Source organism: Eleutherodactylus coqui, chromosome 3 (genome assembly GCF_035609145.1).
Source record: "Eleutherodactylus coqui strain aEleCoq1 chromosome 3, aEleCoq1.hap1, whole genome shotgun sequence".
In the NCBI taxonomy this organism is placed as follows: Eukaryota; Metazoa; Chordata; class Amphibia; order Anura; family Eleutherodactylidae; genus Eleutherodactylus; species Eleutherodactylus coqui.
In genome coordinates, this window is record NC_089839.1 from 3,838,153 (window position 1) to 3,866,051 (window position 27,899).

The following is a 27,899-nucleotide window of genomic DNA, read 5'->3' on the forward strand; positions in this document are numbered from 1 at the left end:
AGATAGATAGATAGATAGATAGATAGATAGATAGATAGATAGATAGATAGATAGATAGACATGAGACAGATAGATAGATATGAGACAGATAGATAGATAGTTAGACAGAAATGAGATAGATAGGAGATAGATAGATAGACAGAAATGAGATAGATAGATATGAGATAGATAGAAATGAGATAGATAGATAGATATGAGCTAGATAGATAGATAAATAGGAGATATGATATAGATAGATATGAGCTAGATAGATAGATAGATAGAAATGAGATAGATAGATAGGAGATAGATAGATATGAGATAAATAGATAGGAGATAGATATGAGATAGATATGAGAGAGATAGATAGATCCATAGATAGATAGGAGATAGATAGATGGATAGGAGATAGATAGATAGGAGATAGATATATAGATAGATAGGAGATAGATAGGAGATAGATAGATAGATAGGAGATATGAGATAGATATGAGATAGATAGATAGATAGATAGATAGATAGATAGATAGATAGATAGATATGAGAGAGATAAGAGAAAGATAGATAGACAGATAGATATGAGATAGATAGAAGATAGATAGATAGATAGATAGGAGATATGAGATAGATAGATAAGAGATAGATAGATAGATATGAGAAAGATAAGAGATAGATAGATAGGAAATAGATATGAGATAGATAGGAGAGAGATAGATATGAGATTGATAGATAGACATGAGACAGATAGATAGATAGAGAGATAGGAGATAGATATGAAATAGATAGAAAGATAGACATGAGACAGATAGATAGAGAGAGGAGATAGATAGCAGAAATGAGATAGATAGAAATGAGATAGATAGGTAGACATGAGACAGATAGATAGATAGATATGAGACAAATAGATAGGAGATAGATAGATAGATAGATAGATAGATAGGAGATAGAGAGATATGAGATAGATAGATAGTAGATAGATAGATAGATAATAGATAGATAGATAGAGATATGAGATAGATAGATACATAGATAGATATATGATAGATATGAGATAGATAGATAGATAGATAGATAGATATGAGATAGATCTGAGATAAAGTAGAGTTGGAAAGGAGAGGGGATAATGACCTCACGTGATCTAGACTCTATGCTTCTCTTGATACATCCCAGAATTCTGTTTGCCGTTTTGGCTGCTGCATCACATTGTTGACTCATGTTCGCCACTCATGACCACTCTTTGAGTATGATCACTCAGCCAGTTGTGAATCCATCTAACAGTTGCCTTGTCAATCCCATATTTGGTCATTTTTTCAATAAGTATGGTATGAGATACCTTGTCAAATGCTTTACTGAAGTCAAGATATACTATATCCACCGCATTTCCCTGATCAACCCAGTCAGTGATACTATCTTAGAAGGAAATTAAATTCGTCTGGCATGACTTGTTTGTTACAAACCCATGCTGGCTCTGGTTAATTACTCCATTCTCATCCAAGTACTTGCATACATGCTGTTTAATAATCTGTTCAAAGATCCTTCCCGGTATAGAAGTCAGGCTCACAGGCCTGTAGTTTCCTGGATCCACCTTCTTCCCTTTTTTGATGATAGGGACAACATTTGCTCTTTTCCAATCTTCTGGGACTTCTCCTGTTCTTCAGGAATTGTCACAGATTATGGCAAGTGGTGCAGCAATTACCTCCGCTGCTTCCTTTAGTATCCTAGGATGTAATTCATCTGGACCTTGAGACTTGAATTCATCTAAGTTAGCTAAGTGTTCCCTCACCTTCTCTCTGCTTATAGATAATCTACATTCTTTTATTCCCCCAATAACACAGGGAAGATCAGTTGATGTTCCCTCTACTTTCTGAGAAAAAACAAAATAGGATTTAAAAGTTCGACCTTCTCAAAATCATTCTTAACCAACTCACCATTTTCATCCTATAAGCATCCAATAGCATCTTTGACTTTTCTTCTGCTTTTGGCCTCTGTTACAAGCCTCAATTCATTATCAGCTTTAGCTTTTCTGACACTTGCCCTACAGTTTCTGCAGACCCCATTATATTCTTCTTTAGATATTCCCCCTCTTTCCATTTGATAAACATATTTTCTTCCTCTATAACATGTGTACAAGTTCTGTGTTCATCCATCCGGGTCTCTTTAAATGCTTCCCATTCTTCCTTCTTTTAGGGATTGGTAACAATTGTGCTTTGAGTTCTCATTCCACAATATTTCCCAACCTTCTTGGACATTTCTGTCCTTAAGAACATCCAGCCATTGGATTCTTCCTCTTCCTGAGTTCAGTAAAATCTGCCTTTCTGAAATCCCACCTTGAGGTCTGAGTCTTCTCAGGTCTTCCTCCCCTTGTTATCCAACATCCAAGGATATCATGATCACTGCCTCCTAAGGTGCCGGCCACCCTTACTTCCTCAACCATTCCCTCCCTGTTGGTAAGAATTGGGTCCAAGATAGCAGATCCCCTTGTTTTCTCTTCTGCCTTCTGGAAGATAAAGTTGTCACAAGAGATGATAAGAATCTGTTGGATCCATTACTTTTACCTGAGAGATTCCCAACAAATGTCTGGATGGGTAAAATCTCCCATGATCACTATGTTGGGCTTCTTTGAGATTTTGGCCATCTGATGTAGAAAGAGTTCCTCCATATCTTCTGCTTGTCCCGGCGGCCTATAGTAAATGCCTACAATGGTGTCCTTTCTGTTGTTCTCTCCTTGTATTCTTACCCAAACAGTTCCTACAGAACTCCCAGCTCTGAAGCTTGAATCTCTGTGGAGATGAATGTTCTCCTAACATACAACACAACACCTCCTCCCCTTTATTAGGCCTGTTCCTTATAAATACATTGTATCCTACAAGCCTTGTATCTAATCATGCGTATCATCCCACCAAGTGTCCGTGATGCCGATGACATCATATTTCTCTTCGATAGATAAATATGAGATAGCTCCAAATATATTTATCTATATAGATACAGTAAATGATAAGGGCTCTCCACTTTCTACAAGTCACACCTAGGACTCCATAATAGCAGAGTGTACAGGAAGCTCCCTCTAGTGGTCGCCGCAGGCTGATACAATATTACTATTTAATATTATGTCAGTGTCGGGGATTCGGAACCACATGAGGTCTCTGTGCTGCAGGACACCATTTTTGTCCCGTGCGTCATTGTGCCGCATCACGCCTGCCCTCCGGCGATACATTCCATGTGATAGATGAATACATCTCTGGGGAAGAGCTTCCCACGGGTTTTATCGCTCGGCTTATTCGCCAGCATTCGTCTGTCAGTTAACTTGTCATTCCTGCGTTATCACGGCTTAATAGGCAGGAAATGACCCAGTCAATCGGGAGGAACACGACCTGCGCTGCAGTCCAACCGGCGTTAATAGGAAATGTGCTTCGCTTCCTCCCTGGGGAACCTACCTCTACATACACTGCGGGCCAAAAGTATGTGCGCCCCTTCTAAGATGACCGTCCTGCAATCTCTGAGTGCAGAAGCACTAACTCGAAAATCATAGTTGTTTTAGTCTACATTCTGCACCTCCTGATTTCTTAACCCCTTCACCACTGTTTGCGCCTTCATGACCGCGCCAAGTTTAGGAAATCTGGCTCCACATTAACAGAGAATAACTCCGTAAAGGTTTCACACATCCGAATAATCTAATTCCCCACACATTGTACTTTATTCAGCTGGTGAAGTTAGACGATGTGATTTGTGTATATTTCTTAAAAAACACCAAAATTGAGGAAAGCTTTTGAAAATGTGTCCTTTTTTCCACTTCTGTATGCCCAATCTGTCCGCACATTCGCACTGATTGTGTATCCGATGTACGCTGCAACTTGTTTGCTTTATTTTGGAAATGCATTTGAAAGGCTTCGCCCGTTTCTGAGGAATTTAGGAAAATAATTTACCGTTAATTTTTAGACTTTTGTTGTAAATTGTTTACATTTTAATTTATATTTAACCCCTTAACGCTTCATGACAAACAGTTACATGACAGAGGTTCGGGATTCGTACGGAGTGGGATCTGAGGTCCATCCCGCTCCATACAATGCAGGTGTCGGCTGCCAAAGATGCTGATCGCTGCTATTAACCCATTAAATGCCACAGTCGGCTCTGACAGCAACATATAAATGTTGTGACTGGAGTTCTGGGGTCCTAAATGTGCCCCCCCTCCGCCCCCTCTACACTGATGAGGTTGCAGGGTTCAATTCATAGCCTGCCTGTCAGATCGCGGTATAATGTAATACTGTGATACTATATAAACAGAAAAATAAAAACATTATGGCTTATTATTTTGCACTCGAGCACCGCTTTTTCCGAGTAACTGACTACTTGGACGGAAAGATTCGGGGGCGCCGGGGGCGGCGTGGTGGAGTGGGAGGTAGCAGTGCTCCTGCACTGTGTACGCCGTAAACACAGCCCCCCCCCCAAAGATGGTGGAATTTAGTTTTTCTTTTGCATTTAATTCCACTTAAAAGTTTCAAAGTTTTTCAGTACATTAAATAACGCGCGCCGCCCTTGTGGTTGATGGAGAGAGGAAAGAGGGATGATTTTTTGAAAGCTGAGAAGAAAAACTGAAAATGAAAAAGAAAAAAAAGGCAGACAGGTCCCCGAGGGGTTAATGTATACACAGGGTACGGGTGATTAGATTAAACTAATTGATGTAAAGGTGCAGCCACAGGCGGAAAATACACATAAACTCCGCCTGACTCCGCGGATCCACCAGACTGAGGTCAGCTGCGGATTCGCACTAAATACCAAAGCATTAATGATGCGGCGCACTTTGGCGCAGATCCGCCCAGAATCTTAAGCTTTAATTTCTAGATAAGTTACTAACGAACGCTACCTCTGTAGTAAGAGATATTGGTGATAGCGGGGTCTCATGTGTGCTGCGTTACATAGTAGCGTCTCCTTATCGCTCACTGACAGGAAGCAGAGGATGGGGGGGGCAGTCCTGACATGCTGGCAGTGATGATGTCATCAGAACCTAAATCAATGATGTCCCAATGACTGCAGTAACTAGCAGCCCATTTCGGTTGTTTAACCTGCTGTGGGGGGCGCGATTGCTCGCGGTCTGTCTGCCATAAGTTTATGCACAGAGCCCCAACAGCGACATAAATTTACCGTCAGTGGTTGTAAAGGGGTTAATATAGATTTTTCTTGTTGAGCTCCAAATCCCCGTATAAACATACAGCTGGACAATATAATTCTAACTACCTGCAGCCACCACTAGAGGGAGCTCTGGAGCTTACTGCTGTTGACATATGTAAAGATTTTATGGATGTGACAATTTGATACAAAATTGCATGAAGGTGCAAGAGATCTGGGGGGAAGGGTAGCACCTTACTCCCCAGTAAGAGACCCCCAGACATTTCTGTACAGTGTGTCAGAGTCAGGTGAGGAAACTACTGGGTCAATAGCTATCTAAAAGGTACGGTCAACCCGTGTGGTTGTCCAGGGCGCCGGCCACCAGCTTGTAGGGGGGCACCAGGTGGATGTAAGCTGAGGCTGATCACTCCCCTTATAGGTGGCCAGAATATACCCTTCCTCTGCAGCATCTTGCGGAGTTACATGAATCATCTTCCTCCTGGCTCAGTCTTATTTCCTCTGATGTTCTGAGGCACCGCTGTCAACTTGGTTCTAATGTTGCATTTATGTACCGAGCTTGGCTCTGGTGCTGTATTTATGTACTGGGCTTGGACCTGGTGCTGTATTTATGTACTGAGCTTGGACCTGGTGCTGTATTTATGTAGGGAGCTTAGTTCTGGTGCTGTATTTATGTACTGAGCTTGGCTCTGGTGCTGTATTTATGTACTGATCTTGGACCTGGTGCTGTATTCATGTACAGAGCTTGGCTCTGGTGCTGTATTTATGTACTGAACTTGGCTCTGGTGCTGTATTCATGTACAGAGCTTGGCTCTGGTGCTGTATTTATGTACTGAACTTGGCTCTGGTGCTGTATTCATGTACAGAGCTTGGCTCTGGTGCTATATTTATGTACTAAGCTTGGCTCTGGGGCTGTATTAATGTACTGAGCTTGGACCTGGTGCTACATTTATGAACTCCACTTGGTCCTGGGGCTACATTTACGTACTGAGCTTGGTTTTGGTGCCGTATGGTCGGTCCAGGTAGTAGTATGCAGTGCTGCATTGTGTGTTACTTCTGTATGACAGATCTAGGTTGCCCGTGTAACCTGTCAGGAATCATTTTGCAGCAGTTCATGAAATGCCAGCTGTGCCGCCCTGCAAGTACGGTTCCTAATTACAACAGCGCAATGTTGAGGGATACCGACGTTCCCCACGAGGAGCAGCGCTGCATTAACCCTTTCCAATCCACTGTCTGACATCTAAAGACATTATGATTTAAGGCTGTACAGCTCCGATGTTGAAAGACGTCCGTTGGGGTTCTCTTACTGTATATTGCCAGCCTCTCTGCTGTCGGAGCCTATCCAACGTGTCACCTCATGCAGTACTGGCTTTAGCCAGCATATAGCGCCGTTGTCTAATGGCAGAAAAAGAGTAAGCCCTCTAGGAAAATCAGAATGAAAATTGGATTGGAAAGGGTTAAAGGGAGGTGTGTTTGCCCACAGTGGCTTTATTAAAGTACATAAAAATAAAGGACAGAAGACGCGTCGTCACGGGAGATTCATTACTCTTCACATTTTTTAAACTTCTACAAAACTACTAATTGTCTGACGGCACAAAAAGTGGTAATAATAATGCAATGATGGCATTTACAGCCCGCCAAGGCCTTCTCTGTTTACTGATGTGCTCATTGTGTGTCAGTGTACACTGCCTCCTAGAATTATATTCATTTATCAAGAAGCTCTGTGGAACAAGTTCGGTTGTCCTGTAATGTGGCCAGATAAATAAAACACCATTAACCTTTTTTTCTTTCATTTTCACTTTTTCCTCCTTCCTTTCAAAATATCATAGATCGTTTATTCATCCGTTTGCATCGCGGTCTGACGGCTCGTCGCTAGTTGTGGGAACAGTCGTATTTCTCAGTGATACTATATAATGTACCGTATAATGGGCTGAAAAATGTTAAAAATTTGAATGAAATGGGGGAAAAAAAACGCAATTCCGCCATCTTGGGGTCTTGTTTTATGGCGAACAAACTGCGGCAAAACTGCCATCCCTTTACCTGCGGTCGGTACGATTCCTGCGATGACACATTTATAGAGGGTTTTGCTGCATCACTGCCAAAAACAAAATATCTTTGGAAAAAACTAAAATTCTTTTCTGCCGCCATCTTCTGGCAGCCAGGACTTCTTTATCTTGCGGTCAGCACGGTTGTGCGCGGCTCGCTGTCCGTGGGACGGCCCGTAGTTTCTTTTGTTACCGTTCTGGAGTTCATGTGACTTTTTTGATCACTTTTTGTGTTAGATTTGTTGTGTATTTGTTCCTGCCGACCGTGCGGGATAAATAACGCTGCGCTGACAGGAAATAAGGGGCATTCCTATTAAAGAAACCCCTAGCAGGCGAGCGGGCGTACTTCTGGATATATACAGGGGAGGGGCAAGCAGCAGCAGCAGGCAGCGTACATGTGGAGGAGCCGACGGCTGCAGAAAACTGATGAGCCACCGCTACACCGACCGCACATTGGCTGTAATTGCGTGCCAGTAGAGGTTTTCTCGTGATGTGACGGCGCTACAGATCGCATGTATGTGGAGCCCGCGCTTTCCAATGGGTTCCTTTACATTAGCGAGAAAAAAAATCGGGTGTTGCAAAATATTGCCGCGATTTGCGAGACTTTGTAGCCAATGTTTCTCTATGGAGCTTTCCTTTCTGTTGCATCACACAAAAATGCAGTTTTCCTGCGATGCGATGGAACGTTTACAGTAGGAAATCCTACTGTAAAAGCCCTAAAATAAACCCTGGCTGCATTAAAAAAATACATCCCCTAACAGCCGCTGTCAGGTCCGCCGCACTTTTCCCCGCAGGTCCCCAGTAGTTGTTTGAAGTCTTCTGTCATGGATTGGAGGTTCAAAGTCCCTGCCTCCAGGAAGCGCTGGCTGTGACTGGTTCTTGAGCACCATGGCTCAGCCAATCACAGCGCTTGATGAACCAATGACAGCCATTCGATGCAATATACACTCACTGTGATTGGTTCATCGAGCGCTGGCTCTGATTGGCTGACAGGCAAGGATTTTGAATCTCCGATGCAGGAATTGATGACAGAAGACTTCAGACTAGTGCCGGGGATCTGCAAGGAGTAGTGCGGTGGACCTGACAGCAGCTGTTGGATGATGGATTTTTTTTTTTTGTATTTTTTTAATGTAGCTGTGGCTTATTTTTGGGGTAGGGCTTACATTTCAAGCCCCCACTACGAAAATCCCGGCAAAAGAGCGCTACAAAGTTGCGTGAGTTTGTAGCACCACGGCGACTTTATAGCGACACAAAATCAGAATATCATTGCGAGAAAACGCAGCTATATCACACAGAACACTGATGGGATACTGCTGTGATTTTCTTGCTGCGATATATGGTCAGTGTGAGTGGCTGTTTGGCACCTGGTCGGCTCTTCCATATGTACTTTGCCCGGTCTGGATGATGTTGGGTATCGGTCTATTCAGCTCCTCAGCATAGATCAGAATTTTGGGAACGCGCCGATACCAAATATATGCTGGATTTTTAAAACTTTTTTAATTAGAAAAATAAGAAGTTTTTTTAAAAAAACTTTAATTACTTTTTATTTTTCTAATAATTAATAAAACTTTTCGCATTTTTATTTTTTTGTTCCCCATAGGAGACTTGAACTTGTGATTGTTTGATCGCTCATAAAGTACAATGTAATACCATAATGTTGCATTATTCCACATTCTGACAAGCAGTTTATCACATTACGCCACAGGTATGTCTTAATAGGCAATCTGTTATGGCAGCTCTAGGGGCCTTCAGAGGGCCCCAGGTTACCATGACAACTGAATGGCACCTCTCAATCTCATAACGGGGGACAGTTTGGGACCAGCGCACATTGATTGAGTCATTTAAATGCTGCTATCGGCTCCTGATTCCTTGATTCAGGTGCCTTTTCAGAATAAACTGCCATGTGTGCATATGAGGAATAACCTGATACTTGGCCATTATATGACTTGTTTCCTGCATTTATCTTCTACTTTCTCCTCTGCAGGCTGAATATCTGATTCTTAGTTTTCACTGAGCAGGTTGGTGGGGAATAACTTATATTCTGTCTCCATACCCTTTACACATAGGGAGCAGGATCTCTTCTCTATCTCTGAGCTGGTGGGTGTAGACTGCTGCTATGATGTCTCCATACACTGTACACATAGGAGAGCAGGATCTCTTCTCTATCTCTGAGCTGGTGGGTGTAGACTGCTACTATGATGTCTCCATACACTGTACACATAGGAGAGCAGGATCTCTTCTCTCTCTGAGCTGGTGGGTGTAGACTGCTGCTATGATGTCTCCATACACTGCACACATAGGAGAGCAGGATCTCTTCTCTATCTTTGAGCTGGTGGGTGTAGACTGCTGCTATGATGTCTCCATACACTGTACACATAGGAGAGCAGGATCTCTTCTCTATCTCTGAGCTGGTGGGTGTAGACTGCTGCTATGATGTCTCCATACCCTGTACACATAGGAGAGCAGGATCTCTTCTCTATCTTTGAGCTGGTGGGTGTAGACTGCTGCTATGATGTCTCCATACACTGCACACATAGGAGAGCAGGATCTCTTCTCTATCTCTGAGCTGGTGGGTGTAGACTGCTGCTATGATGTCTCTGTTACGGCACTCTGCCCCCCGAGCGCCAAGTGGGATGCCCTGATCTTCCCGCACCCCACTGTCCCTGCCTACTTGCCTCGGCCCTGGCTAACCCCAGGCGGACAACTGGACGGCGGTCCCTGCTCTGGCTAGGGACCTGGCGGCTGACAAGCAGGAAACTACCTAATGGGGGGACAGAGTGCCGACAGAGGAGGCAGATGAATCAGACCAACAAAACTGACAAGGCTGGAGATGGAACTCACAGGCAAACTGGCAGGGTGCTGGATAGCAACTAGTGCTGACTGAGCCAGACTAGATTAGAGGCAAACAGAACCAACCAAAACAGACAGAGTAATAGGGGACCAGAGGGAGCTGACCGACAACTAGGGACTGACTGAGGAGAACCGCAGACAGACTGGCTAGGTGCATGCAGAACCAATAACTGGCAATGAGCTCACTTCACTGCCAGTCTTTTAACCACAAGGTTCCGCCCAGGGGCGGAGAGTGGGAGGAGGCAACTCCACCCACTGCTGTATAAGAGGCACAGAGGAGTGCGGGCGGCCCCCTACGGGCGGGCACGCCCACGCCGCCGCCCACTGGCCAACCCAAGCTGCTGGGATGACCTCGACACTGGGCTCCAGGCTGCTGGAGCCGACGCCGGAGCGACGCGCGCCGACCGCGGGACCCCATGCCGCACTGTATGGTAACATTACCCCCCCCTCTGACGCGGGACCTCCGGGCCCCCGGAAACTCGACCAGGCTTATCCAGGCAAAGGCTGTGAAAACGCTGTACCAACCCGAGAATGTGACCCTCCTGAGCGGACACCATGGACTGATCCTCAGGTCCATGACTTCGGTAGTCTGTGGCTGCCCCATTTCCTTCAGGGCCAACCGTTGACATATCGTCATGTTTCAGGTCGTCTTCCGAGTCAATGTCCAACCATTCGCCACTGTCTTTTGACCCATCCTCGCTACCAATGACGCTGCCTTCAAAATCTGAGGCATCTCTAACTTTACAATCACTGTCATCTGAGCTATCATACTCCAAAAAACTCTTCCGGGCCCCCAAATATTGTACAGTTCCTGGACCCCGGCAAGAATCCAGGACCTCCTGGGCCTTGTGTTCAACTTCATCACAGACCAGGGTGGGCGGCGGGGGACCGGAGGTGGGCATCACCGAAGAGACAACAGGTTTCGACAAAGACTTATGGCACCCCGTGCGACCCCTCCTTTTGCGATTTCCAGAGGACCGGTACCCCTTCTGTTCGACTGAGCAGGGGGGAGGGGGAGCACGATGGCTATGGCAAGACGGCCCCCACTGGGTTAGCTCCCCAGTGGCCCAATCGAATTGGGGGTTGTGCAACGCCAGCCACGGCATCCCTAGTACCATGTCTACCGACATTTTCTCCATCACCAGGAATGATAGACCTTCCGAATGGCGACCCCCCACCATGAGTTGTAACACTGGGGTCCTCCATCGTACCAAGCCCGAAGCAAGAGGAGTAGCATCAATGCTAGCAAAACGAATTGGCGTCTTCAGCGCCACAAATTCAGCCCTCAGGGGCTCAACGAGACGCATGCTTATCAGGTTAGCAGCTGCTCCGGAATCAATAAACGCCTGCCCTAGGCGGGAGAAGTTCCGGAATCTAACCTGGCAGGGTATCAGAAGTCGAGGACGTACCTGAGGTCCTAGGCGACTCTCCCTGCAGTCGCCTAGGACTGGAAGTCTTTCTGCCGATTCAGACTGTGGACGCTGAGGCCTCCAGGGGCAAGCTATCACCCGATGTCCAGCTTTCCCGCAGTAGAGACAGAGATTATGTAATAACCGAATCCGGCGTCGCTCCTTGGGGTCCAGCGGGTCCAGTTCCATAGGTTCGGGAACAGAGACTGGTACGGACGGGGAGGGAACAGGACAAATGACCTCCCTGACTCTATGGGTCGGTCTATCTTGCTTCCCAGCCCTGAGCCTCCTATCTGCCTTCACTGCTAACTCCATAGCCTCCTTTAAGGACCCGGGAACGGGATGGGAGATCAACAGTTCTTTGACCGCGTCTGAGAGACCTTGCATAAAAACGTCTTTCAGGGCACTATCGTTCCATGCAGTACCACCCGCATAGCGTCTGAAATTGGAGCAATAATCCTCCACACAAAGCGACCCCTAATGCAGCGCCAGCAACCGTGCAACCGCCAACCCCACTCGGTCCGGTTCATCGAAGATACCCCCGAGTTCCTGAAAAAAGGAGTCCACCGACTGCAGGGAGGGGGAACCCTCGGGAATGGAAAAGGCCCAAGTCTGGGCAGAGCCCCGCAGCAGGGACATTATAAGCCCGACCCTCTGGACCTCCGAGCCGGAAGAACGGCGACGCATCCGAAAAAACAGGCGACACGCCTGTTGGAAAACGAAAAACTTGTTCCTCTCCCCAGAGAACACCTCGGGAAGAGGGCACTTGGGTTCGGGACAGGTAGAGGCGTTCTGCTCCTGCGACAACGCCCACTGCTCCTGGGCCACCATGCGAGCTGACAAATCCCGGATCACCGGCACCAGGTCTTGCAGCTGGTTTGCAAGGGCGCTGATCGCCGCCATGAAAAGAAAAACAATATTTTAAGGGCCAGTTATTATGTTACGGCACTCTGCCCCCCGAGCGCCAGTTGGGGTGCCCTGATCTCTCGCACCCCCACTGTCCCTGCCTACTTGCCTCGGCCCTGGCTAACCCCAGGCGGACAACTGGACGGCGGTCCCTGCTCTGGCTAGGGACCTGGCGGCTGACAAGCAGGAAACTACCTAATGGGGGGACAGAGTGCCGACAGAGGAGGCAGATGAATCAGACCAACAAAACTGACAAGGCTGGAGATGGAACTCACAGGCAAACTGGCAGGGTGCTGGATAGCAACTAGTGCTGACTGGGCCAGACTAGATTAGAGGCAAACAGAACCAACACAAACAGACAGAGTAATAGGGGACCAGAGGGAGCTGACCGACAACTAGGGACTGACTGAGGAGACCCGCAGGCAGACTGGCTAGGTGCATGCAGAACCAATAACTGGCAGTGAGCTCACTTCACTGCCAGTCTTTTAACCACAAGGTTCCGCCCAGGGGCGGAGAGTGGGAGGAGGCAACTCCACCCACTGCTGTATAAGAGGCACAGAGGAGTGCGGGCGGCCCCCTACGGGCGGGCACACCCACGCCGCCGCCCACTGGCCAACCCAAGCTGCTGGGATGACCTCGACACAGGGCTCCAGGCTGCTGGAGCCGACGCCAGAGCGACGCACGCCGACCGCGGGACCCCATGCCGCACTGTATGGTAACAGTCTCCATACACTGTACACATAGGAGAGCAGGATCTCTTCTCTATCTCTGAGCTGGTGGGTATAGACTGCTGCTATGATGTCTCCATACACTGTACACATAGGAGAGCAGGATCTCTTCTTCATCTCTGAGCTGGTGGGTGTAGACTGCTGATATGATGTCTCCATACACTGTATACATAGGAGAGCAGGATCTCTACTCTATCTCTGAGCTGGTGGGTGTAGACTGCTGCTATGATGTCTCCATACACTGCACACATAGGAGAGCAGGATCTCTTCTCTATCTTTGAGCTGGTGGGTGTAGACTGCTGCTATGATGTCTCCATACCCTGTACACATAGGGAGCACGATCTCTTCTCCATCTCTGAGCTGGTGGGTGTAGACTGCTGCTATGATGCCTCCATACACTGTACACATAGGGGCAGGATCTCTTCTCTATCTCTGAGCTGGTGGGTGTAGACTGCTGCTATGATGTCTCCATACACTGTACACATAGGAGAGCAGGATCTCTTCTCTATCTCTGAGCTGGTGGGTGTAGACTGCTGCTATGATGTCTCCATACACTGTACACATAGGAGAGCAGGATCTCTTCTCTATCTCTGAGCTGGTGGGTGTAGACTGCTGCTATGATGTCTCCATACACTGTACACATAGGAGAGCAGGATCTCTTCTCTATCTCTGAGCTGGTGGGTGTAGTCTGCTGCTATGATGTCTCCATACACTGTACACATAGGGGAGCAGGATCTCTTCCATCTCTCTGTTTCACACACTCAAAAATAACAACAGCATGATGGAAGACATAATACAGCCGTAGCGAGCAGTGTGGATGTGATTTCAGTAGCTGTAGCACAGTATACACTTACTAGTAGCTGCAGAAACCTCTGTGTGAATTTCTCTTGAACAGTTTCCTCTTCCTCCCTTTCTCCATAGAGTTCTATGGGCAGCATGTGTTATCACGCTCTTATATCCCTTAATCTGTCTTGTCATCCTTGTTACTGGGAGGAAGAGAGACCCCTAGTGGCCACCACTTTTAGTAGGATTTTTCAGCACCACATTGTCAGTTCAGATAAATAATGTGATTTGCACTTTTGCTCGTTATCACATGGACGGTCACATGAACACGAATCGTTTGAGTCATCGGTGACCATTTCAGCTGTTTTGGATCTGTGGCAGTAATATCTCATCAGTGCAGATACTGAACAAGGAAGGAATGCTTGGAGGCCCAATAAATACAAGTGTTGCTATAAGGCGTTGAGAACATCCATGTAACGTGTGATTTATGTGTTATTCTAGGCTTTTTTACAATTACTATGAAGTAGAAGGACTTACGGCTGCTCTTCACGCTCCGGTGCCCCTTGAATGGACCCGTCATTGAATACTTGGGAATGGGGACAGATGGGATCTCTGACAATGAAAAAACAAGCACAGATATAAGCGGGCGAGTCGGTACAGTCATATCAGTATACACGGACGCGGCGAACGTCTGCGATAGCGGTATGTATGCGGGTGATGGCGTGGCATTACCTGAGGCAGCGCCCGCACCTGTATAAGCTGTTAGACATTATCTTGTGAGTGCGGTTGAACCCGGGCAGTGCGCTCGTGGCGAGCTGATGGGAATTATGGGAACGAGGCGTGATCGCGGGCGCCAGACGAATGGGATGTTTCATTTCCGATGTTGTACAGAGATTTGACGTTCCTCGATCTTAAGTGTCACATGTGGACCGGCAATACATCATAGAAGGCATTACCACCGGCAGGGGTCGCCCACGGGTGCTTCATCCCTTAACACCACGGGGCATACATTCTCCTCCTGGGTGCGTGGGCTTTATATGGAGCAGGATCGCAGCAGTTGTTCTTCTTTGCTGTCCCTCGATCCGCCAGGTTCAAGCCATGTGTTTGACCATCCAAGATGGCTGCAGATATTTTTTAATGCACACTGTGTACTGCTCTCTGATTGGCTATTGTTGGTTATGTGAGCTGCTCTAGCAAATCAGAGAGAAAGTAACACCACCAATACACTGTGGTGGTTAGGTAGTCTAAAGATTGTGTCATCCATCGTGAAAAAAATGGGACTGGAACGGGTGGATCAGAGGGGTGGCAGAGACAACTGCAGGTAACAGACCTCCTCCCCCTCTGGACACACTTCTGTCCGGAAACAGGAGGGTCACTTTAAGGATCCTCCTCTTTCAGTCACAGTGAAGCGCAGTTATAAAGAGCATCTCTCTGGAAGACCATCCTGTGTTACATGGACAACCCATTGATGTGAATAAAAACTGTGTAGTTCTTAATTTCCCCTGTGGGGGCGCTGCAGTTAAATTGAGCACTTACTGCCAGGTTTCTGCATTGTGGCTAGCCGGGTAACTGCTGCATCGGTGCATGTGCCATATCATAAAATACCTTTTTGCTACTGTGCGAACTGATTGGTTGGGGGAGAAGGTTGTTCCCCAGCTGGCCAATCAGTCTTTATTGTTGTATACAAATTCGGCCCCTCCTTTCAGAAGGCACCGGTTATTCCTCTGTTGGCGAAGTTCTGGACTCATTGGGGCTTCCCAGGTGTCATCCTACAATCAGGTGTAGTGGCCCAGAGTTAGTGGGGCCCCTCCATAATGTTATATGGGTGTCTCGTGCCATTTTCTTGTCAGTGTCTTATGTGTGGTATGTATTTGGTTTATATGTATTGCACTTCTGCAGTACTGAGTGGGTTACTGTCTGTGTCATGTCTGAAAAATGTATCATTGTGTGAGTCATATGACTATGTTTTATATATATGTATGTGTTTGCAAGGATGCTGGGAGCAGAATAGGAGTAGGATAAGAGTCAAATGCAAGAGGGCGAGAGCACTGAGTCTGGAATAGAAGAAGTCTGAATCAGTGAGTGAGCCCGACAGACACTGGTCGATCCGTGTGGGGATCATGGAGGAGGCTGAGCGATGGTCTGAGGCTTAGCTTGGGCTCAGCCTGCTTAGGAAAACTCTGTGCTGTTGTTGAGTGATGAGAGAGAGACCAACCGCTGCATGGCGAGAAGACGACAAGAGTGAGTGTTTACCGGTAGAGTGAGAGAGAAAATAGAGTCGCCAGGAGCAGAACCCCGCAGATACTTGGGACTGTGGATGATCCAAGGTACCCCGAGAATACTCCCTGTCACACCACTCTAGTTTGTTGTATCTGTGCCAGGACTGTTGATGTGGTTTGGACTTTGTCAAGTTACAGTAAACGGACATTACCGACCGTTCCCGATTTTGTTCAGAAAGTTTTCCCTGTGAGTGGACTACTTTATTTCATCATCAAGTCTCACCGCAGAGGACGGAATGGTGGCGTCACGAGTGATAAATGTACTCAAGGTAACCCCCGGTTACAACCCCTGTGATTTACCCCAGCAACAACGAGGTTGTGTCCCGAGCTATCCCCAGGGGAGGAGATGGTAGAGCCATGTGACAGGGTCTTTATCTACCCGGCTTTCTCCTCAGCTGTGGGCCCGCTCCTCGGACACTGCAAGGTGGAGTTATGGCGTCACGGACAAGATGATTCCTCCGGACCTTTACTACGAAAATGGAGAAGCACCTCCGGCATTCCCAGACACGGAGAAGAGTGTGTGCCCATACCTAAATCTATATGGACAATCGTGTTGTGTCCAGTTCCAGCCCTCTGAGAAGGTCCAGGAAAAGGTTCCCCATGCCTCTTAGCCACAGAATACCCAGGGAGACAAGGCTGAGTTACCTGCAGGATTGCAGAGTGGACAAAAATACTCTAAACTTTATTCTTATGTTTCCTGAATACGTTATCGTCTGGAGAAGGATTGTGTACTACTGCTGGACAAGGTGGAATTGCCTAGTCTACACTTTGTGCCAGAAAATGTTGAAGACTGTATGGGCACTCAAGATGGCGCCCAGTCTTCTACAGTCACAGAATCTGCCATTCAGTTCCCGCCTTGGTTACCCCCACCACAGAACAGCAGCAAAAGAGGGCAAGAGACCGCCCAGGGGAGAAGTCAGATACGCTGGTGAGTGAGCCTATGTACTTTTCTAGGCAGCCCAATGTGAGCACCCCTGAAGGCGAGATGGCAAGTAAGACTCTACAGTTTTTTCCTGCTGGGTACCCAGCACCTCAGCCCAGATTCTATTGGGGTGATGAGCCGGAGTTACTGGAGCTGCTGCCCAGAGCTTCACCCACTTCACCGCCACCTGAGGAACGGATAGTAGAACCGTAGGACCGTGACCCTGTTCCTCCTGAGGCCGCATCTTCTTCCTCCACTGCTCCTCTGGACAGGAAAAGGCTCCAGAGACTACAGAAATTCTGGACTCAGGGTGGATTTGTGGAACTTCGCTATTCTCCATGGATCCTGGACCCTAGGGACAACCAGGAGGTAAAGGCTGCACTGCCATCATCCTTTCATCCATTCCTCAAAGAGTTTGGGGACTCCAACTTTGCATTTTATTTTGTGGATGACAACCCTAGAGGACCTCCGGCAAGACTGTGATGACCGTTTGGTGATGTTCCTTTACCATGGGTCTGCCCAGTGGACGTATCTCAAGGGCTCCATAGCAGTCGCATGGCCTGTCCTGGGATTCAGCATGGTGACTTTGGGTTGAGTGACCCTTCAGAAGTCACCGACAGGTTGTAGATCAGTGATGTGAGAATTCCTGCAGCCTGACGTCTCTGTTGTGGCCTGATGAGTTAGAGAAGTAGGTCAGCGCCGCCTCACAAGGTGCGCGTCTCCTCCGCATCATCCCCTGATGCCGGCTTTACAAGCAGTGGCCACAGAGCGGAGGCTTATTAATAATGCATGGAGAAAGTGCTGAACGCGCTCGATGCTGATGGCCGCTGTCTCTGGCTTCTTGGAGTCGCACATTTAAATCTCAATGTGCATCCAGCGGAGGATCTGAAATACCTGCAGGTAAATAACGGGTCCGACCACGTGCGAGGGGTAAAAATGTCCACTGCAGGGCATCTCATTCAGGGCATGGTGAATTATTTAACCCTATAACATCTACCATCCCCCACATTGTTTCTGCTTGTCTTGGGCTGGAGCTGCCCCCCGGGGCCACAGAGAGGGTTCAGCGAGTACAACGCATCGGAGTCAGGGTACTCTGATTAGCTCTGGTGGGTCATGAGATGTTCGGGTCCCGGCTCGGGCTGTCGTAAATCTGGATCTCTTTAAAATAGACACAGAGCAATGCGGCCGTTCTCGTATATTGTAAACAACTGACAAAGGAATCCAACAACTTCTACGCCGGGAACAAGAGCGCAACATTAATGGTGGCACAAGCACAACTGGTTTAAGGCCGCATACTGGCTGACTACAAGTAAAGTACCATCACCGGGTCGTAGAACTCCAAGTCCTTTATCCGGGGCAGCAATAAGCAATCAAAAGCAACAATCCATTATTGCCCCAGTATGTCACAGCCAGAACGTACACTTTACCTGTCCTCACTGCAGACACTACACTTTACCTGTCCTCACTTCAGACACTACACTTTACCTGTCTTCACTGCAGAAACTACACTTTACCTGTCTTCACTGCAGACATTACACTTTACCTGTCCTTACTGCAGACACTACACTTTAGCTGTCTTCACTGCAGACATTACAGTTTACCTGCCCTCGCTGCAGACACTACACTTTACCTGTCCTCACTGCAGACACTAAACTTTACCTGTCCTCACTGCATACACTACACTTTACCTGTCTTCACTGTAGACACTAAACTTTACCTGTCTTCACTGTAGACACTAAACTTTACCTGTCTTCACTGTAGACACTTCACTTTTGCTGTCTTCACTGTAGACACTTCACTTTTGTTGTCTTCACTGCAGACACTACACTTTAGCTGTATTCACTGCAGACAGTACATTTAACCTGTCCTTACTACAGACACTGCAGTTTACCTATCCTCACTGCAGACAGTACATTTTACCTGTCTATTCTGCAGACACTACGCTTTACCTGTCTTCACTGCAGACACTACACTTTAGCTGTCCTCACTGCAGACACTACAGTTTACCTGTCTTCACTGCAGACACTGCACTTAAGCTGCACTCACTGCGGACGCTACACTTTACCTGTCCTCGCTGCAGACACTATACTTTACCTGTCTTCACTGCAGACACTACACTTTACCTATCTTCATTGCAGACATTACACTTTACCTGTCTTCATTGCAGAGACTACACTTTACCTGTCTTCACTGCAGACACTACACTTTAGCTGACTTCACTGCAGGCATTACACTTTACCTGTCCTCACTGCAGACACTACACTTTACCTGTCCTCACTACAGACACTACTCTTTACCTGTCCTCACTGCAGACACTACACGTTACCTGTCCTCACTGCAGAAACTACACTTTACCTGTCCTCACTGCAGACACTACACTTTACCTGTCTTCACTGCAGACACAACACTTTAACTGTCCTTAATGCAGACACTACACTTTAGCTGTCCTTACTGCAGACACTACACTTTACCTGTCCTTACTGCAGACACTACACTTTACCTGTCCTTACTGCAGACACTACACTTTACCTGTCCTCACTGCAGCCAGTACACTTTACCTGTCTTCACTGCAGACACTACACTTTACCTGTCCTCACTGCAGACACTACACTTTACCTTTCCTTACTGCAGACAATACACTTTACCTGTCTACACTGCAGACACTACACCTTAGCTGCCCTCAATGCAGACACCACACTTTACTTGTCTTCACTGTAGACACTTCACTTTTGCTATCTTCACTGTATACATCACTTTTGCTGTCTTCACTGCAGACACTTCATTTTTGCTGTATTTACTGCAGACCGCACACTTAACCTGTCCTTACTGCAGACACTACACTTTACCTGTCTTCACTGCAGACAGTATACTTTACCTGTCTTCACTGCAGACACCACACTTTAGCTGTCCTCACTGCAGACACTACAGTTTACCTGTCTTCACTGCAGACACTAAACTTTAGCTGCACTCACTGCAGACGCTACACTTTACCTGTCCTCGCTGCAGACACTACACTTTACCTGTCTTCACTGCAGACACTACACTTTACCTGTCTTCATTGCAGCCACTATACTTTACCTGTCTTCACTGCAGAGACTACACTTTACCTGTCTTCACTGCAGAGACTACACTTTACCTGTCTATACTGCAGACACTACACCTTAGCTGTCCTCGCTGCAGACACTACACTTTACCTGTCTTCATTGCAGCCACTATACTTTACCTATTTTCATTGCAGAGACTACACTTTACCTGTCTTCTCTGCAGACACTACACTTTAGCTGTCTTCACTGTAGACACTACACTTTAGCTGTATTCACTGCAGACAGTACATTTAACCTGTCCTTACTGCAGACACTGCAGTTTACCTATCCTCACTGCAGACAGTACACTTTACCTGTCTATTCTGCAGACACTACGCTTTACCTGTCTTCACTGCAGACACTACACTTTAGCTGTCCTCACTGCAGACACTACACTTTAGCTGTCCTCACTGCAGACACTACAGTTTACCTGTCTTCACTGCAGACACTAAACTTAAGCTGCACTCACTGTGGACGCTACACTTTACCTGTCCTCCCTGCAGACACTATACTTTACCTGTCTTCACTGCAGACACTACACTTTACCTGTCCTCACTGCAGACACTACACTTTACCTGTCCTCACTGCAGACACTACTCTTTACCTGTCCTTACTGCAGACACTACACTTTACCTGTCCTCACTGCAGACAGTACACTTTACCTGTCTTCACTGCAAACACTACACTTTACCTGTCCTCACTGCAGACACTACACTTTACCTTTCCTTACTGCAGACAATACACTTTACCTGTCTACACTGCAGACACTACACCTTAGCTGTCCTCAATGCAGACACCACACTTTACTTGTCTTCACTGTAGACACTTCACTTTTGCTGTCTTCACTGTAGACACCACTTTTGCTGTCTTCACTGCAGACACCTCACTTTTGCTGTATTTACTGCAGACAGCACACTTAACCTGTCCTTACTGCAGACACTTCACTTTTGCTGTATTTACTGCAGACAGCACACTTAACCTGTCCTTACTGCAGACACTACACTTTACCTGTCTTCACTGCAGACACTAAGCTTTAAATGTCTTCACTGCAGACAGTATACTTTACCTGTCTTCACTGCAGACACTAAACTTTAGCTGCACTCACTGCAGACGCTACACTTTACCTGTCCTCGCTGCAGACACTACACTTTACCTGTCTTCACTGCAGACACTACACTTTACCTGTCTTCATTGCAGCCACTATACTTTACCTGTCTTCATTGCAGAGACTACACTTTACCTGTCTTCACTGCAGAGACTACACTTTACCTGTCTTCATTGCAGATACTACACTTTACCTGTCTTCACTGCAGACACTACACTTTACCTGTCCTCACTGCAGGCATTACAGTTTACCTGTCCTCACTGCAGACACTACACTTTACCTGTCCTCACTGCATACACTAGACTTTAGCTGTCTTCACTGCAGACATTACAGTTTACCTGTCCTCACTGCAGACACTACACTTTACCTGTCTATACTGCAGACACTACACCTTAGCTACCCTCGCTGCAGACACTACACTTTACCTGTCCTCGCTGCAGACACTACACTTTACCTGTCTTCACTGCAGACACTACACTTTACCTGTCTTCATTGCAGCCACTATACTTTACCTGTCTTCACTGCAGAGACTATACTTTACCTGTCTTCACTGCAGACACTACACTTTACCTGTCTTCACTGCAGACACTACACTTTACCTGTCCTCACTGCAGACACTACACTTTAGCTGACTTCACTGCAGGTATTACAGTTTACCTGTCCTCACTGCAGACACTACACTTTACGTGTCCTCACTGCAGACACTACACTTTAGCTGTCTTCACTGCAGACATTACAGTTTACCTGTCCTCACTGCAGACACTACACTTTACCTGTCTATACTGCAGACACTACACCTTAGCTGCCCTCGCTGCAGACACTACACTTTACCTGTCCTCACTGCAGACACTACACTTTACCTGTCCTCACTGCAGACACTACACTTTACCTGTCTATACTGCAGACAGTACACTTTACCTGTCTTCACTGCAGACACTACACTTTACCTGTCCTCACTGCAGACACTACACTTTACCTGTCCTCACTGCAGACACTACGCTTTAAATGTCATCATTGCAGACAGTACACTTTACCTGTCTTCAATGCAGACAGTACACTTTACCTGTCTTCACTGCAGACACTACACTTTACCTGTCTTCACTGCAGACACTACACTTTACCTGTCTTCACTGCAGACACTACACTTTACCTGTCTTCACTGCAGACACTACACCTTAGCTGCCCTCACTGCTGACACTAGACTTTACCTGTCTTCACTGCAGACACTACACTTTACCTGTCTTCACTGCAGACACTACACTTTACCTGTCTATACTGCAGACACTACACTTTACCTGTCTTCACTGCAGACACTACACTTTACCTGTCTTCACTGCAGACACTACACCTTAGCTGCCCTCACTGCTGACACTAGACTTTACCTGTCTTCACTGCAGACACTACACTTTACCTGTCCTCACTGCAGACACTACACTTTACCTGTTTTCACAAACCCAAAAATCCATTTTTAATTCCAGGTCTTAAAGCAACAAAACACGAAAAATATCAAAGGGGTGACTATATTAGCAAGGCCCGGTGGTCACAACTGTGCATCAATCTTCACTGTAAGTACGGCATTCGGTCCATGAAGGAGGACGAACTGGATGAACTCTAGGTCCTCCTGGATACTTTTTACACAAGCAATGCGGGGCCCAGAGCTGCAAAGGATCGGATCTCGCGAAATAGCTCTGTAATATACACTCTTTGCAAAAAAATCAAGTCCATAGAAATTGACACTTGGCTTCAAGAGCAGTCATCTCAGGCAGATATGTGATGAGAGTTGTGGTGATTAGATGAACAGTCTTGTCACCTGAGACCCTAAAAGTGGTTCCCCCTTTGGCCTATAAGAGGCTCTCGGAGGCTCCTTGTGCGTAGTGACCTCTTCTTCCGCTTGTTGGCTACTAGACGCCTCTACGAAGCAGAGAAGAGATTTCACCCCATTACCAGAGGGGGCGCATTATTGGGATTTGAGAAGCTGGATGGTCATATCCATAAATTGCCATTCTGACTAGACTGTTAGGGGGTGTTGGGATCAGTGGATGTGTGAGGACACACAAGGTGATCAGGCTCAGGACGCCCCCCACAGACCACCAGTAGAGAGGATTGTCTGACCAGACTGTTAGGGGGTGCTGTGACCAGTGGATGGTGGCACACAAGGTGAACGGGCTCAGGACGCCCCCTACAGACCACCAGTAGAGAGGAGCGTCTGACCAGACTGTTAGGAGGTGTTGGGACCAGTGGATGTATGAGGGCACACAAGGTGACCGGGCTCAGGACACCCCCTACAGACCACCAGTAGAGAGGAGCATCTGACCAGACTGTTAGGAGATGTTGGGACCAGTGGATGAGGGCACATAAGCTGACTGGGCTCAGGACGCCCCCTACAGACCACCAGTAGAGAGGAGCGTCTGACTGGACTGTTAGGTGGTGTTGGGACCAATGGATGTGTGAGGGATACAAGGTAACCAAACTCAGCATGCCCCCTACAAACCACCAGTAGAGAGGAGCGTCTGACCAGACTGTTAGGAGGTGTTATGACCAGTGGATGGGGGGGCACACAAGGTGACTTGGCTCAGGACGCCCCCCACAGACCACCAGTATAGAGTAGTGTCTGACCAGACTGTTAGGAGGTGTTATGACCAGTGGATGGGAGCACACAAGGTGACCGGGCTCAGGATGCCCTCTACAGACCACCAGTAGAGAGGAGCGTCTGACCAGACTGTTAGGAGGTGTTATGACTAGTGGATGGGGGCACACAAGGTGACTTGGCTCAGGACGCCCCCCACAGACCACCAGTATAGAGTAGCGTCTGACCAGACTGTTAGGAGGTGTTGGGACCAGTGGATTGAGGCACACAAGGTGACCGGGCTCAGGATGCCCCCTACAGACCACCAGTAGAGAGGAGTGTCTGACCAGACTATTAGGAGGTGTTGGGACCAGTGGATGTGTGAGGGATACAAGGTGACCGGGCTCAGGACGCCCCCTACAGACCACCAGTGGAGAGGAGCATCTGACCGGACTGTTAGGAGGTGTTGGGACCAGTGGATGTGTGAGGGATACAAGGTGACTGGGCTCAGGACGCCCCCTGCAGGCCACCAGTAGAGAGGAGCATCTGACCAAACTGTTAGGAGGTGTTGGGACCAGTGGATGGGGGCACACAAGGTTACCGGGCTCAGAACCCCCCTTTACAGACCACCAGTAGAGAGGACCATCTGATCGTCCAACAAGCACCAGCAGCTCCAACTGTTCCACATCTTATATTCAAGCTACAGGCTGTACAACAGGGTACTAGAGCCTTCTTTCTCACCTGCTGTATCACGTCTTGTATCTAAGCTAGAGTTGTACAACAGGGTACTAGAGCTTCCATGCCTGCCCGTATCGCATCTTGCATCCAAGCTAGAGGTGGTACAACAGGGTACTAGAGCCTCCATGCCCATCCGTATCACATCTTTCATCCAAGCTAGAGGTGGTACAACAGGGTACTAGAGCCTCCATGTCCACCCGTATCACATCTTGTATCCAAGCTAGAGGTGGTCCAACAGGGTACTAGAGCTTCCATGCTCCCCGTATCACATCTTGTATCCAAGCTAGAGATGGTCCAACAGGGTACTAGAGCCTCCATGCCCACCTTTATCACATCTTGTATCCAAGCTAGAGGCGGTACAACAGGGTACCAGAGCCTTCATCCTCACCCTCCGTATCACGTCTTGTATCTAAGCTAGAGGTGTACAACAGGGTACAAGAGCCTCCATGCCCACCTGTATCACATCTTTTATCCAAGCTAGAGGTGGTACAACAGGGTACTAGAGCTTCCATGCCTACCCGTATCACATCTTGTATCCTAGCTAGAGGCGGTACAACAGGGTACTAGAACCTCCATGCCCCCGTACCACACCTTGTATCCAAGTTAGAGGAGGCACAACAGGGTACTAGAGCCTCCATTCCAACCCGTATCACATCTTGTATCCAAGCTAGAGGTGGTACAACAGAGTACTGGAGCCTCCATGCCCAACCGTATCACATCTTGTATCCAAGCTAGAGGCGGTACAACAGGGTGCTAGAGCCTCTATGCCCACTCGTATCACATCTTGTATCCAAGCTAGTTTCGGTACAACAGGGTACTAGAGCCTCCATGGCTGCCTGTATCACATCTTGCATCCAAGCTAGAGGCGGTACAACAAAGTACTAGAGCCTCCATGCCCTCCCGTATCACATCTTGTATCCAAGCTAGAGGTGGTACAACGGGGTACTAGAGCCTCCATGCCTGCAGTATCACATCTTGTATCTAAGCTAGAGGTGGTACAACAGGGTACTAGAGCCTCCATGTATGCCCATATCATATCGTGCAGCCAAGCTAGAGGTGGTACAACAAAGTACTAGAGCCTCCATGCCCTCCCGTATCACATCTTGTATCCAAGCTAGAGGTGGTACAACGGGGTACTAGAGCCTCCATGCCTGCAGTATCACATCTTGTATCCAAGCTAGAGGCGGTACAACAGGGTACTAGAGCCTCTATGCCTCCCGTATCACATCTTGTATCCAAGATAGAGGCAGTACAACAGGGTGCTAGAGCCTCCATGCCTGCAGTATCACATCTTGTATCTAAGCTAGAGGTCGTACAACAGGGTACTAGAGCCTCCATGCCCGCCCGTATCACATCTTGTATTCAAGCTAGATGTGGTACAACAGGGTACTAGAGCCTCCATGCCTGCAGTATCACATCTTGTATCTAAGCTAGAGGTGGTACAACAGGGTACTAGAGCCTCCATGCCCGCCCGTATCACATCTTGTATCCAAGCTAGAGGCGGTACAACAGGGTACTAGAGCCTCCATGCCCGTCGTATCACATCTTGTATCTAAGCTAGAGGCGGTACAACAGAGTACTAGAGCCTCCATGCCTGCAGTATCACATCTTGTATCTAAGCTAGAGGCGGTACAACAGGGTACTAGAGCCTCCATGCCTGCAGTATCACATCTTGTATCTAAGCTAGAGGCGGTACAACAGGGTACTAGAGCCTCCATGCCTGCAGTATCACATCTTGTATCTAAGCTAGAGGCGGTACAACAGGGTACTAGAGCCTCCATGCCTGCAGTATCACATCTTGTATCTAAGCTAGAGGTGGTACAACAGGGTACTAGAGCCTCCATGCCTGCAGTATCACATCTTGTATCTAAGCGAGAGGTGGTACAGCAGGGTACTAGAGCCTCCATGCCTGCCAGTATCACATCTTGTATCCAAGCTAGAGGTGGTACAACAGGGTACTAGAGCCTCCATGCCCGCCCGTATCACATCTTGTATTCAAGCTAGAGGTGGTACAACAGGGTACTAGAGCCTCCATGCCTGCAGTATCACATCTTGTATCCAAGCTAGAGGCGGTACAACAGGGTACTAGAGCCTCCATGCCTGCAGTATCACATCTTGTATCTAAGCTAGAGGCGGTACAACAGGGTACTAGAGCCTCCATGCCTGCAGTATCACATCTTGTATCTAAGCTAGAGGCGGTACAACAGGGTACTAGAGCCTCCATGCCTGCAGTATCACATCTTGTATCTAAGCTAGAGGCGGTACAACAGGGTACTAGAGCCTCCATGCCCGCCGTATCACATCTTGTATCTAAGCTAGAGGCGGTACAACAGAGTACTAGAGCCTCCATGCCTGCAGTATCACATCTTGTATCTAAGCTAGAGGCGGTACAACAGGGTACTCGAGCCTCCATGCCTGCAGTATCACATCTTGTATCTAAGCTAGAGGCGGTACAACAGGGTACTAGAGCCTCCATGCCTGCAGTATCACATCTTGTATCTAAGCTAGAGGCGGTACAACAGGGTACTAGAGCCTCCATGCCTGCAGTATCACATCTTGTATCTAAGCTAGAGGCGGTACAACAGGGTACTAGAGCCTCCATGCCTGCAGTATCACATCTTGTATCTAAGCTAGAGGTGGTACAGCAGGGGTCGGTTCTCCACAATAAATGACCCTTTCGCTCTGATACTGTAGCCACTTCTATCAATGTTACGATCACACAGATGGGCTCATTAGATCGCGGCTCCTTCTGGGTTCTGCCTCGCTCCGACATTGATTGTATAATCAGAGGTTCATATAATTATTACTTCTTCTATTTACTTTGTTGAACATTAAACACCAATCTGACATCACATTCTAATTTCTGCGTCCAAAGTGGTTTAAGTGAAAATCAATGTCCATTTCCTGATCGGTTGTTTATCTATGGAAGCAGAGAAGTCCTCACCTCCGTGTGTCGGGGCCATCGGTGAACGCCGGCACAATCTATAGGAAGCCCTTCACTGCTGGATCCCAGCGCAGAGCAGCAGACGGCCGCGGCGGAGCGGAGTCCTCAGCCGGGCGTGGAGACTGAGAGTATGTGATCCCCATAACAACGGTAAACATTCTGCAGGGTCACAAAGAAAGAAGAGCAAATAGACAAACCTGTCGCAGCGCTGCATCCCGGCAGTGGAACGTGGATCACGGCCAAGGCTTTATGCCACCGATGTGGCTGAAATACAACAGAAGCGACTTATCAAACACGTCTTATTACAAACTTCGGATCATTTTGTGGCTGCAGCAACTTAACCCTTTCCAATACAATTTGTATCCCGGTTTTCCTAGGGGGCTTACTCTTTTTCTGCTGTTATACAACGGCGCTATCTGCTGGCTAAAGCCAGTACTACCT

The 27,899-nt window shown here is 47.6% G+C and overlaps 1 protein-coding gene across 4 annotated transcripts in view; it reads right to left on the reverse strand.

Annotated features, from left to right (window-relative positions):
* LOC136619689 (spermatogenesis-associated protein 7-like) overlaps positions 1-27,557 on the reverse strand; it is a 184,214-nt gene extending 156,657 nt beyond the window's left edge. For 3 of the 4 annotated variants that reach the window (XM_066594458.1, XM_066594456.1, XM_066594455.1), the window contains exons 1-2: positions 27,459-27,557; positions 14,359-14,433 (exon numbers count right to left, since the gene is read on the reverse strand). In XM_066594458.1, coding sequence (XP_066450555.1) covers positions 14,359-14,433; positions 27,459-27,477 — 94 coding nt within the window. In that variant the 5' untranslated portion in view covers positions 27,478-27,557. The remainder of the gene's footprint in view (positions 1-14,358; positions 14,434-27,458) is intronic. The other variant, XM_066594457.1, reaches the window with a different exon arrangement.
* Between the last annotated feature and the right edge of the window lie 342 nt (positions 27,558-27,899).